At 35.8% G+C, this 12,981-nt stretch overlaps 1 protein-coding gene across 1 annotated transcript in view; it reads right to left on the minus strand.

Moving 5' to 3' along the window:
* GPR158 (G protein-coupled receptor 158) overlaps positions 1-12,981 on the minus strand; it is a 548,344-nt gene that overhangs the window by 7,314 nt on the left and 528,049 nt on the right. Inside the window, exons 11-12 of the mRNA XM_055428550.2 lie at positions 4,748-4,886; positions 1,364-1,469 (exon numbers count right to left, since the gene is read on the minus strand). Coding sequence (XP_055284525.2) covers positions 1,364-1,469; positions 4,748-4,886 — 245 coding nt within the window. The remainder of the gene's footprint in view (positions 1-1,363; positions 1,470-4,747; positions 4,887-12,981) is intronic.

Consider the following 12,981-nt stretch of genomic DNA (forward strand, 5'->3'; position numbering starts at 1 on the left):
TCATTGTGTGAGTACCTGACATTTTGTTTGCACATTATCAGTTGATGGACATTTCGGTTCTTTCCACTTTGGGCTACTGTGGATAATGCTGCTATGAACATTCATGTAAAAATTAAAGAAAAAAACTTAAATCGGCTTTATTGAGATATAATTCATATGCAGAGAACTGCACATATTAAATATCTACAATTTGATGAGTCTGGACATATACAAACACCCATGATGCCTCACTACAATCAAGGTAAGAGACAGCATAAACAAATTTCTATATGAACATATTCTTTCAATTCTTTCTGGAGCTCAACAACAATTTATTGAATCAATCAATCAACTGTCTGAGTATATACTCATCTAATAAAAATATAAACATATTATACAAAGTATAAAAATGGTTAAGATAAACTGCAGTAACAGACTAATCCACAAAAATTATGACCGTGTGGTGTCATTCAAGTAAGGAAGAAATTGGGCATGCCTCTGTTTAAAATTGCTTGGCCTTTTCAATCAGGTTGAATTTCAGTGTTTTGGTTAATTGTGAGAGCTGAAGTAGAGAAAGAAATCACAATTCTGATTTTGGCTAATGTTATAAGACACTGATAAAGCTATATAATATTCTAATATTTCGTTTTTCTACATGTAAAAAAAGAAAATGATGATAATATGTATGTTTTCTCCCACGCTCTGATATCATTTTATTCCAAGCAGACTTATTGCTATCATGTCATAGAAGAGGAAACTGAAACTCAGAGATGAAAAGTCTTGGCTGACACTATGTTACACAGTCAGCTTGGGGTGGGGCATGAGTTCAGAATTCCTGTATTCTGAGTCCTGGCCCACTTTCCTTCACTTCAGAATGCTGCCTAGATAAGTATTTGTCAGAATCTCTCATTGTTAAGGAAGATCCTTTTTATACAACATTATAATTATTTCTATTTACATAAAAATTCTCTGAATGATTAAAACACAACACTTTCTTGAATATGAATCCAAATAAGAGTATTTGTAGAAAAAGATAATTCTGTTTAAAAATGATCTTGAGGTTACAGCTACAATGAAAGGCCACCTTGAACCCCTAATAATTAAAACATAAATAGATAGCAGAATATTTGGAAAAGGACTGAAGTGGATGATGACGGTTTTGTACAGACTAAGATAGTTAAATATTATGTGAGATGTTTAATCAATCTCCAAAGAAAAGAGATGTCTATTAATAGTTTTCTGAGTTTTAAAAATACTGTAGCCTGTTAAACAAATCTTCACACCACCCTTTGCCTATATTGCCAGATATTTTTCAAAGAAGAACCAATTTCATTCTCATTTAAAATAACTGTCTTGCAAGAGAAAAGGAATGTTGGAGAAATACCTTTGGAATCAAAAGCAACCCAATGGTGACTGTCACAGTCAAATGAGTATGTGCAAAATACAGCATCAACATCCAATCAGACTGAAGTCTTGAGGCAAGAACAAATCTGAAATGAGAATTCACCATATTAGCAACCCAACAAGATTTCTACTTCAAACACTAGGATACTTGCTTTTCCTCAATGTATCAGTAAAAGCAAGGAAGTAAGAAATCATACTGCTGTTTCTACAACATATATTGCATTGGCCAAAAAGTTCCTTCAGGTTTTTCTGTAAGATCTTATGGAAAAACTAAAATGCAAATGAACTTTTTGGCCAACCCACTATTTTCATCACAGAAGAATAAAGGTCTAAGGAACCCTAACTAGATGCATAAGACATAAACTCTTTATTTCCTTAAATTATCAACAGTAGCATATACTTATATAATGTGCTAAACATCTTCTTGATTATTTTGTAGGTAAGTTGAATGTGCAAAGCATAAGCAGTGAACACATGTGAATTCTTTGAAAGAAGAGTAGGGTAAAAATTGATTGTTTCAGGGAAATTTGGATTATAAGACACAGTCAAATAACTTGATCATAACAGTCTTCATTTAGAAACATTAATTAGAACTAAGGGAAAAAAATGGGTAAATATGTGTCTTAGTGAATGATCCCAGAGACTGATATGGTAAACAATGTAATGGGAAAAATGAATGTACTAACGGGTTATAAAGTACATCTTTTTTAAACTATAGGAAATTCTATGCACAGAGGAGCCTAGCAGGCTACAGTCCATGTGGTCACAAAGAGTTGGACAGGACTGAAGGATTAACACACATACTTTCTTTACCACTAGCACACCCTGGGAAGTCCGAAATAAACATATATGAATCTAAAAATAGAGGAGACTTATTTTTGCATCATACCATATTCAAGACAAATTTACTAAATACATATTATTAATATTTAAGATAAAATTTCCATCAAGGCTATTTCTTCCTCATCTTTACCCCCATCTCCCTACTCCTCCAAAATCAAGGTCAAATGGAAGCTCAGGGGTTATCAAAATTCAGAGAGAGTCTTCTCCCTGTGTCTGGAGACATAAGCAACATAGACTTAGACAGAAGTGCAAAATGACTATGGTCGTTCACAGACAACTAAAAGAGATTTTCTGGATTAACGTCTTTCTGAATTCCTTCGTGAGAAGGGTAGCTTCATACCTGCTTTGAACATGACTGAATATTCACTGTGTTCAGGGATGGAATACTTTGGAATCCCATCTGTGCTAGGTCAGGTAAGATTTCTTTTTAAGAGCTAAAATAGGATTATCTTACTCAATAAAAAGTTACAGTCTTTGAGACAAGAGTATTGAAGCACTGAAGCAATATAAAATGTACCCCTGAAAATAATACAATGCCAATCTTCTGGGGCCATAGCCAGTCCTGGAGTAGACAGGTACATCAGAGGAGATGGATTTACAGTCTAAAAGCATCCTATGTACAGGGAATTCCTATCTCAAATGCCAACAGAAGTTGAAACTAGCCTGACAATATCTAGAGACAAGAATGGATATATATGTTTTGAATTAAACCAGTGACTCTTCCAAAACATAATTCTGAAATATACTAATATCAGTTGTCCTTAATCAGCTTTTAATTACTGACAGACTTTTTTGAGCTTGTACTTCTGATTAGAAATATCTTAAGAACAACTGGATTTTGCAGTAGTATTAAAGCTTCATTTAAAAAAATAATATTTCAACTAAATAGGTCTAAAAGTCAGGTGCATAGAAATATTTGAAAATTGAGGTTAAGAATAAAGGCAGACTTTTAAAAAGTTTTGCACTTTCCCAAAAGTTAGATTTCTTCTCAGTACTAAAAATAAGTAAAGAATTAGAACTGACTGAGCCAAAATGCCTTCTCATTATTCATCCTTCTAGACTTAACCCTTTTAGGTTATTTTAGGTTCTTTTTGTTCAGTCTGATAGTTTGGTAAGAAAGCAAATCTGTACATAATCTGTAGTAATAGTTTTTAATTTATACATACATATGTACAAATACATACATATATGTATACATGATTTCATATTTTAAGCAGATAAGAAGAACATATATATATCCTATTGATATAAAATATCTTTGCTGATGTTGGATGCCTTATTTAATATTATTTCACTCCAGGAAAAATGTGCCAAGATAGATCCAGCTGATTTTAATTGTTATTGCTTCTTATCCTTGAATAGATCTTGTGTCTACATATAAGCTCATGGTTTATATGATTCTTCTGGTCGAGCTGGTGGGCTGTTTGGGAGTCTGTAGGAAAGGTCTAAGTAAAATAGGAAAGTTATTTTTCACAAGTATTTAACATGTTTCCTATCACTTTGGCTCTGTTAAAACAGTGTTTTCTGAAGTGTGGCTGTGCATTCAGATATCAGCTGAATGCAAGACATCATTTTATGATGTCTGACTACAGTGAGAGATGATAAACATCCTGTAAAATTTCCACAGATCATCACTTTTTTATCCTTTCATTAATCTCTATCTTTCCACTGAGGGCCAAGACTAATACTCAAAATTTCTAATTACTTTAAGTGCGTCTTAACTTTTAATGTACATCAAGTAATTGAATGGCATCTCTTTGTTGATTTTTCAAACTAATGGATTGCTTCTATTTTCTTGCTGAGATTTATTTTCAATTATGAATCAGGTGAAAATTCTCAAAAGATAAGTCATGCATATGTCATTTTCTTCATTTTTCATAAGCCACTTTCTTTCTTCTTTGTACTCTTTGGCTATGGAACCAGATGGAATAACAAGAAACAGAGGGCCAGGCCACATATTTTTACCATAGAAAGTCATCCCTACAGTGTGAGGATGAAAAAAATCCAACTGCACACAAAAAGCCAACCGTCAACTTGGAACGGATTTGGCTTTTGAATTCAACCGATTTCACATTTGTAAGTTATCTGAATGTTAGGATTTTGAAAGTATAAACTAACATAATAAACATGAGTGAAATCATAGATGATTTATCTGTATCTGTTTTACAATGTATGTATGTATTGCTTTATAGCTTCAGAACAAAAAGCATGACATACTATAAACAATACCCAATGACAACCCCAGAAGTGGTTTAACATAATACAATAACAGTGAGTTCCCTTTCAAATAAATGAAGGCAATAAACAGCTCATCAGAAGGAACTAAGAACAGCAGAGTTTAAAAAAAAAAAAACAACTATATTCATTTGTCATTTCTGTGACAAAGAAATTAGCCAATGTACAAAACACTATCCTTCCTAAATCTTTCCATTATGCATCTTACCCAGTTTTACTGTTTAAATTAAACTGCAACACATCAGAAAAACAAAACAGTCATATTGTGACTCTACAGATTACTTGCCTAATTGTATGGAATATAGCGGAGATAATGAGCTCATTGTGAACTGCAACGGCCATATAGCGTGGCTCATGAAATGCTGAAGGGACCGTCCGCACTGCATAGCAGAGATAAACACCCCACAGGAGGAATAAAAATTCAGCTGTGAGAAGAACAGAAAACACACAATTCGCTGTTAGTTTTACAGGTGAAGGAAGAAGTAAAATTTAAGCACTTTGGCAGGCATTTTGTGTCTATGATAGAAACACACAGAAATAGATGTATACAAAAATGTCATTCACACATGAATACATAGGCCATGTTTATTTTTCATTTTTATTCAGTGTATAGAGGATTTTTCATAGGTATATTTTATTTTTTTAATTAAAAGTGTTTGGTATCTCAGATTTTTTGTTTTTTGACAATCAATAGCTTTTTCCTAAAATGTGCAAAATAATTTTCCACATCCAGACAGAATGTACATTTAAGCTGTTCACAGAGCCTCTGAGTCACAATAAAATCATCAAGGTAGCAAAAGGCTTATAATGTATTTACATGCAGCTTTGAGATATTTAAGTTCTTAATGCACTGAGTCTGGTTCAAAGACCTCCATTGCCCGAACTGTGAGAAAATTGGTTGCTAAACATGCAGTGGCATATTTTGTAAGTGAACCATCATGGTTTTCACACCTGACAGACATCTAATCTTTGGTGGGTATATGCCAAAGTTTTAGTGAAATTCACCATCACCTTGTTTGCTTGCTCAAGCCAGAAGAGACAATATAGTGTGGCAGTTAAGGATAGGGCTTCAGAGTCACGCTAGACCTGATGGGGAATTCTGGCTGGATCCCTAATTAACTTTGCATTATCTGACACGAGTTAACCCTCTGGTCACAGTTTCCTTCTCTGGAAAATGAGGATAATAAAAGTACATATCTCATGGGGCTATTTGCTAATGAAATCAAATAATGGACAGAAAGCACGTAACAGTTTCTGATAGGGATGACATCAGATAAATAAAAACAAATGTTAAATAATTAGTTCTTTTTATTAAACATCTCCTTTGACTTTCTGAAATTAAAAAGTTTTTTTTGGCTGTGCTGGGTCTTTGTTGCTATGCTCAGACTTTCTCTAAATGTGGTGAGCAGGGGCTACGTTTCATTGTGATGCATGGACTTCTCATTTGGTATCGTTAGTTGTGGAGCACGGGCTCCAGGGTGTGTGGGCTTCAGTAGTTGTGGTATGTGGGATCTAGAACACAGGTTCAGTAGTTGTGGCACAGGAGCTTACCTGCTCCATGGCATGTGGGATCTTCCCAGACCAGGGATTGAACCCATGTCTCTAGCACTGCCAGGCAAGGGCAAGACTCTTCACCACTGACCCACTAGGGAAGTCCCTCTTTTGACTATTTTTTTCAAACTGAACATTGTTACTTTAACCTATTCTGATCAAGTAACTGTTACCATGCATTTTCTCTGTCTTAGTGATGTGATCTCATGGGACAATAATACCCAATTAACAAAAAGAAAGTTCTAATTAGCAAAAACATTTCACAAAATGCGTTACCTAGAGGTAATCTACCTGCATACTGGAATACTGATTTCCAGTTCCATATGCCCAGGTGTTCTACCTGCTAAAGTTTCATCATATTTCTACCAGCATTTAAACAATAAGCCCTAAGTAAACACATTTTTCAAGAGTTACTCAAAAACCCGGATATGGTCAAAAGCCAAAGAGAAAATGAACCTCACTCAAAGATCTCCATGATATGAGAGTGGAGGTCTCGATTATTCTGTATGTTGGCCACTGGCCATGTCTGTGAATGTTCTTCCTAGCCAAGCTTACTGGATTGGGAAAAGGTCTTCATGGAAAGCTTCCTTTCCTAAGACTTCTGTCCATGGTATTACAATTGCCTCTTCACTCAGGTTTGAAATCTCAGAGCCACCTTTCACTGATACATTTCTACCTAGACTTATTTTTCATATGTATCACTTCTCTCAATGCCCACAATTACAATCTTTGCCTAAGTTCCTATAAGTTTACTCCTTATTTATCAACTTCCCATCTAAACCTGGATTCACCCTATATTAATTCATTCTTTATAACAGTGACAAGTTCATTTTTCTAAAACTCTACTTTGATCATATCAGGATTTGTCCATATCTCCATTTGGGTTCACTGATTGGCATTAATATTACCCTTAGAAGATTCATTCACACCCACTTCAGACCCTGGAATTAATTTCTGTTCCCAAAGGAAGACTACAGGGGTTCCTGCCAGGGCAGACATGTTACAAGACTTTGATAACTTTCTTGTCAGCAAGTTTCAAGACTTTCTTACCCCTCAGGGCTTCCTGTTGGCTGCCCCATTGCTTGGCTTTATTCTTTTGTGCTCATGTAGTTCTTAGACCCTGATTTCCTGTCTAGTCTCTGACCCTCAGGTGAGCTCTTGTGAGGAACTGCTTATATCTTCATTTAGAAATCTTCAGCAGTTCACTATTATTTCGTAAGTGTTTGGCTCTCTATGACCTCATGTCATACAACCAACATGAACTCCCAGAGTTCCCCAACATGAACTCTGAGCTGACCCAGGAAGACTCACTGTCCTCTGAACACTCCAAAGATTCTTGCTTCTGAGTCTTTGTTTATGCTACTACTAACACACAAAATCTCCTCTCATCCACACTTCCAAATATTAACCAATCTTTCAATGTTTGATTCAGGTCCCACCTCCATCCCCGGTCCCCAGCCATGATTCTAACTTACATTGAAGTTTCCTTCCTCTAATCTCTTACAGTTTTAAACTATCTATACCACACAATGCAGAGAATAATATACCACACAATATATAACTGGGAGAAAACTGTTCATGGAGTCTTGAGCCCTGACTGTGATGATATTTATCAGGACAAGAACAGAGTCTTTCAATTATTTTTTCTACCTTTACCCACAAAGATGATAGCAAGGATACTGATCACACATGGATAAGATTTAATAAATATCTGTTGAATTGAATGAATATAAATGATATCAGTTTCATGTATTAAGAGATATAGGCTTTCTGTTACCTTGCCATCCACTTAACACTGATGGATGTCTAGATCCATCTAACATCTATATACACAATTTAAAGATCATACTGGCATTATGATTAATAAAGGCAAATGATACTTATTGATGGGCCACTAAGTGTGTGGTACTTGACACTCAAGAATGATGAATACAAAATATTATTAAATAACACTAGCACAAAAATGTGCTGTAGTTGAAGGATCCACATAAAGCTGAATTACAAAAACATTATCTCCTGGCCACTTATAACAGTGTTTTTACATAATTTTATACTGAACACTTTTTTTTTTAAAAAAGGAAAATAGCTACCAAGTTAATTAGTGTGCTACAATGGAGAATTACATTTAAAAATATAAGACAAAATAAGATTCCTCCAAATAGCTAAGCTGAACACTAAAATAATTTCATTAGCAATATCAATATGCTCCAGCAGGAAAACAATTTATTATTCAAAGTACCAATTAAACTAAATGTGATTTATAAAAGTTGTGCTGAGGAAAAAAAGTCAGTTTCATATAATTAACTTCAGACTAACACTGCAATCAGTAAAGGAAATATGCAAATGTTACCAAATTTTACAGTGCTATTTCATGGGAGTTGAAATATATGTTGTGCTTCTGCTTTATAAAATGATTTCTGGTGGCAAACGATTGATAGGAGGCTTGGGTATAGTTAAAAAGGGAATTGTATTTATATTTAAAGATTCAAATAGGGCTTTCAGAAAACTGAGGTATTCCATTTTTAATATATAAGGAATAGCATTTCATTTAAAAGTTAACTACCATAGCCTTTAAAAAATTAATACACCATAATGAAAGTAATTTCAAGTTATCTTTCCAAAGGCCTGGGTCAAGCAAAGGAGTGAGAAATAATATTAGTTTTTTGACACTGAAGATGTCCCAGGTTGATCTTAGATTACCCACAAGGGCTGGAGAAAAGCAACCTCAAAGTACAAACGACTCTCAAGCTGTGATCCTCTGCTTTGCCATGCTGCAAAGGCATTTTTTATTAATAATGTTTTATGCTTCTTGTGTGCTTCTTCACTCAGTTGTGTCTGACTCTCTGCAACCCCAGGATTGCAGCCCACCAGGTTCCTCTGTCCATGGGGATTCTCCAGGCAAGAATAGTGAAGTGGGTTGCCATGCCCTCCTCTAGCAGATATCCCCAACCCAGGGATTGAACTCAGGTCTCCCACACTGCAGACGGATTCTTTATCCTCCGAGCCACCAGGGGAGCCCTTATGCTTCTCATTTAAAAATTATTTTTACATGGCACAACTAAATATATAAATGAAACACTTAGCTTTCCTTTTCCAAGTGTTTCTTTTAATGTTGTCTTCTGTTTTTCTCTAAATCCTATCCACTTAGAAAATTTACAAAGTAAACTTACTCCATTTTATTCTAATAATATGGTGGACTGCACAGAAGTTATCATTAGGTCAAACAGCTAAATAATGCTTGAAAACAGCTCAAATTCCAGCATTCCAGGGTTTGGCTGCAGGCAGAAACCTTGATATTCTGGAGGCTTATTTGTCTTTTCTTTGATTTAAATAAAGATAGGTGTGAGATTTACAGTGGTGAAAACAATGAAAAGGATACTTCTAGTAGAATTTTAAAGGGAGGATTAACTTTGTGAGACCCTGTGGTCTCCGGGGTACATTTTTGAGTGTGTGGGTGTGGTCATGAAGGGGGTGGTTGGTGAGTTGCAGGAATTTTGTTTGTCGTAAAAGTGTATTCATCTGAGAAGCATGGCGAAGGTGGATGTTGCCAGAAGTTCTCAACTAGGACTCTGTGGGCCGGGAATGACTGCCCTCTTCTCAGCTCCTGGGAGCAGTAAGGAAGGGATGGGCAGAGCTGGGCCGCAGGACACGCCCATGGACACGCCCACTAAAAAGCTGGCTCAGAGTCTGGATCCCAGGTCTCCTGGTTCTCCTGACCAGTGTTCTCTAAGTTATATACTTCAATGGAGACTTTCTTTTGCTTTATAACTAGAGGCATAGACATTGGTTTTGACTACTATGGGGAATAGGTCTCAGTGAGCTGAAACAGGAAAACTCACAAACCTTCCTATTCCTCCATACTTAAACCTCAGAAGAAGGCTCTGCTCTCCACAGTTACTGCAGACATTGGAGTGGGGATGGGGGTATAACGGCTGGAATTTGCGGTCCATATGGGTTAGCAGCTTGTTTTTAAACTATGATAGTCATCTCGCTGCTAAGTCACTTCAGTCGTGTCCGACTCTGTGCAGTCCCATAGACAGCAGCCCACCAGGCTCCGCCGTCCCTGGGATTGTCCAGGCAAGAACACTGGAGTGGGTTGCCATTTCCTTCTCCAAAGCATAAAAGTGAAAGTGAAGCTGCTCAGTCGTCTCCGACTCTCAGCGACCCCAAGGACTGCAGCCCACCAGGCTCCTCCATCCATGGGATTTTCCAGGCAAGAGTACTGGAGTGGGGTGCCATTGCCTTCTCTGATAGTCATCTTAGTACAAGTAAAAGAGCTGCCAAAATCTTTTGACAACAGAGCTAATTTATAGGCTATCTACTGAAGCAACAAAACCTTTTTTCCCCATCTTAATTCTTCACCCTTTAAAATCCAACGGTTCCACAGGGGAGCTGAAACTCCTTAGAAGCTATGATCACTACGTATATCTTAATTACCCCTGCTCCATGTCTTTTAGGCACTGCCCCAAGACCCCATCCCAAAATGGCAAAAAAAAGAAAAGAAAAATGGCACTGTAAGGATAAAATGAAGGAACAAAATTAATTTATCCTTTCTCTCAGCCCTTCAGCATCATAACTACTCCTCAAAGAAATAAAACATTGTTCCGAAGAGGTAGTATGTAGATAAACAAGGAAAATAATCTTTACTTCACTCATTCAAGAAACTATCAGAAAGGCCTTCAAAAAGTATGTCTGTATCATATATAGAATCGAAACACAACACAACAAAACCACATTGAACACATAGAAACAGTACAATGGTGATTGACAGGGACTGAAGTAGTGGGGATAAGGAGAGATGGGTCAAAGGCTACAGATGTTGTTAAAAGATGGATACAGTTTGAGGATCTAATGTACAGCACAGTAACTATACTTGAAATTTGCTAAGATAATGGATTTTAAGTGTTCTTACATACACACACACCTCCCCCAGGAAACTATGTGAGTTGATGAATATGTTAATTATCTTGACTGGGGGAATCATTTCACAATGTATCATATATCAAGTCATTATGTTTAAATATATTACAAGTTCACAGATTATGATTCACTAAAGTACAGTATAAAATTTAAAAACTTAAAATAAATAAATAAAACAACATAAAAAACAAACAACCCTCCTCCCCCCAAAAAAAAAGTATGTGTGAGTTTCTCATGACATAGCTCAAGCCTGTCAATGCAGTCAGGCTTTCATTTCTTTGATTGAAAATTAAAAATACATTTTTAAAATGGTAACAAATGATGCAGCAGGATTAAGGCATATGGTACATTAGAATAAAAAAAGATGTATATAAATGAACCTAAATCATGAACATTAATCTAAGTCAGATGGAAAGGAAGTCTAATCTATTTTCCCCAGTACTCATTAAAGGGTGCTTGTACCACATTTCACCTGTCACAATACAGCCTAATCTTCTAGGAGAATTAAATATTTAAATCCTGAGAAACAATTGCTATTCTAGAATTTCCCTATATAACTCAGTAGGTGTTACTGTATTCTTCTCAGTTCCTTCTAAACACTGGCGTACAACTAATTGAATTACTTATTATCTGCCTTTGTGTTTAAAATATACCAGGCAAGAGGAGAATTAGGCTTCTTCCCAGTAGTTTTCTATACCCAATTCCTCCTCTGAAACACTTGTGATAGGAAAATCACCTACATGGGCAGCTCTGGAGTGAGCAAAAAGTAGGAAGAACCCATTCCTTAAATTTATGACTCATATTTCTAACTAGAGTTCTACTTCAGTGGAAAAACTAGTATTATACTCAAATGATTCTTTAATTTGTATTAAAAAAATAGTTTCAGACAGGTAAAACTGATCCATGTTTATCAACATATTAACATCACTTTTTTGTTTTTTGTTTTTGAAATTGACTCCTGACACTAATATAAGTATACACAGCTTCTTCACACAGATTCCTCACAACAACTTCAAGGTAAAGTCTATCTCTATCCTTTCCCCTCACAGAATTACTTCTGTTTAGGAAATGGGGAATAATTTAGCTTTCAGTACATGCTTCTTTCTGGCAGGCTGAAGATACATTAATTTATTCTTGAATAACAGCTTGGATATAAAAAATCTAATGGTAAACATGCTATTTACAGAAATATATAAAGAGAAGTGCAAAGAGGCACACATTAGCAAACATTAAGAGGGGTGAAATATGGAATATCTAATGCTACATGCCAAAAGAGAAATAAATGCAACCACTGTAGGGTAGTGTGAAAAAAAAATTTACAGCAACCACATGTCTCTTGTGTTTTCAAGATAGTCTTAATTTAAAATATTTGTTCCTGTTAAATCATGTGTCTTGAGTTTTCTTCAGAGAACTGTGTCACTGCAAGAAAAGTGTAATTTTGAAACTAAGGTGTTTCTGTAATTAGTAGTTCATTAAATTATTCAGTAGGACAAAAATAATCACTAAAAGATAAAAATATTATCACCAAACATTTAACTTCCTCTTACCTCCTGATCTCTATACCTTATCATTAGTCTTTTACTTTAAAGTATTTTGCACCCTAAAGAAGGTCACATTTGTGATCTCTACGTAGAAATAAATATGAATACAGAACTGACAGTAACCTGTAGTTCATTTTACATAAACTTTCTTTATATATAAGAATTTTCTATGATAAACAAGATCCACTAAATACCTATAATGTCTCTAGTACTGAAAACTTTATGCTGCTGCTGCTAAGTCACTTCAGTCGTGTCCAACTCTGTGCAACCCCATAGACGGAAGCCCACCAGGCTCCCCCATCCCTGGGATTCTCCAAGCAAGAACAGTGGAGTGGGTTGCCATTTTCTTCTCCAATGCATGAAGGTGAAAAGTGAAAGTGAAGTCTCTCAGTCGTGTCTGACTCTTCGTGACCCCATGGACTACAGCCTACCAGGTTCCTCCATCCATGGGATTTTCCAGGCAAGAGTACTGGAGTGGGGTGCCATTGCCTTCTCCAGAAAACTTTAT

This window comes from Moschus berezovskii, chromosome 15 (genome assembly GCF_049115385.1).
Source record: "Moschus berezovskii isolate FMDL1 chromosome 15, NW_MosBer_1.0, whole genome shotgun sequence".
Taxonomy (NCBI): domain Eukaryota; kingdom Metazoa; phylum Chordata; class Mammalia; order Artiodactyla; family Moschidae; genus Moschus; species Moschus berezovskii.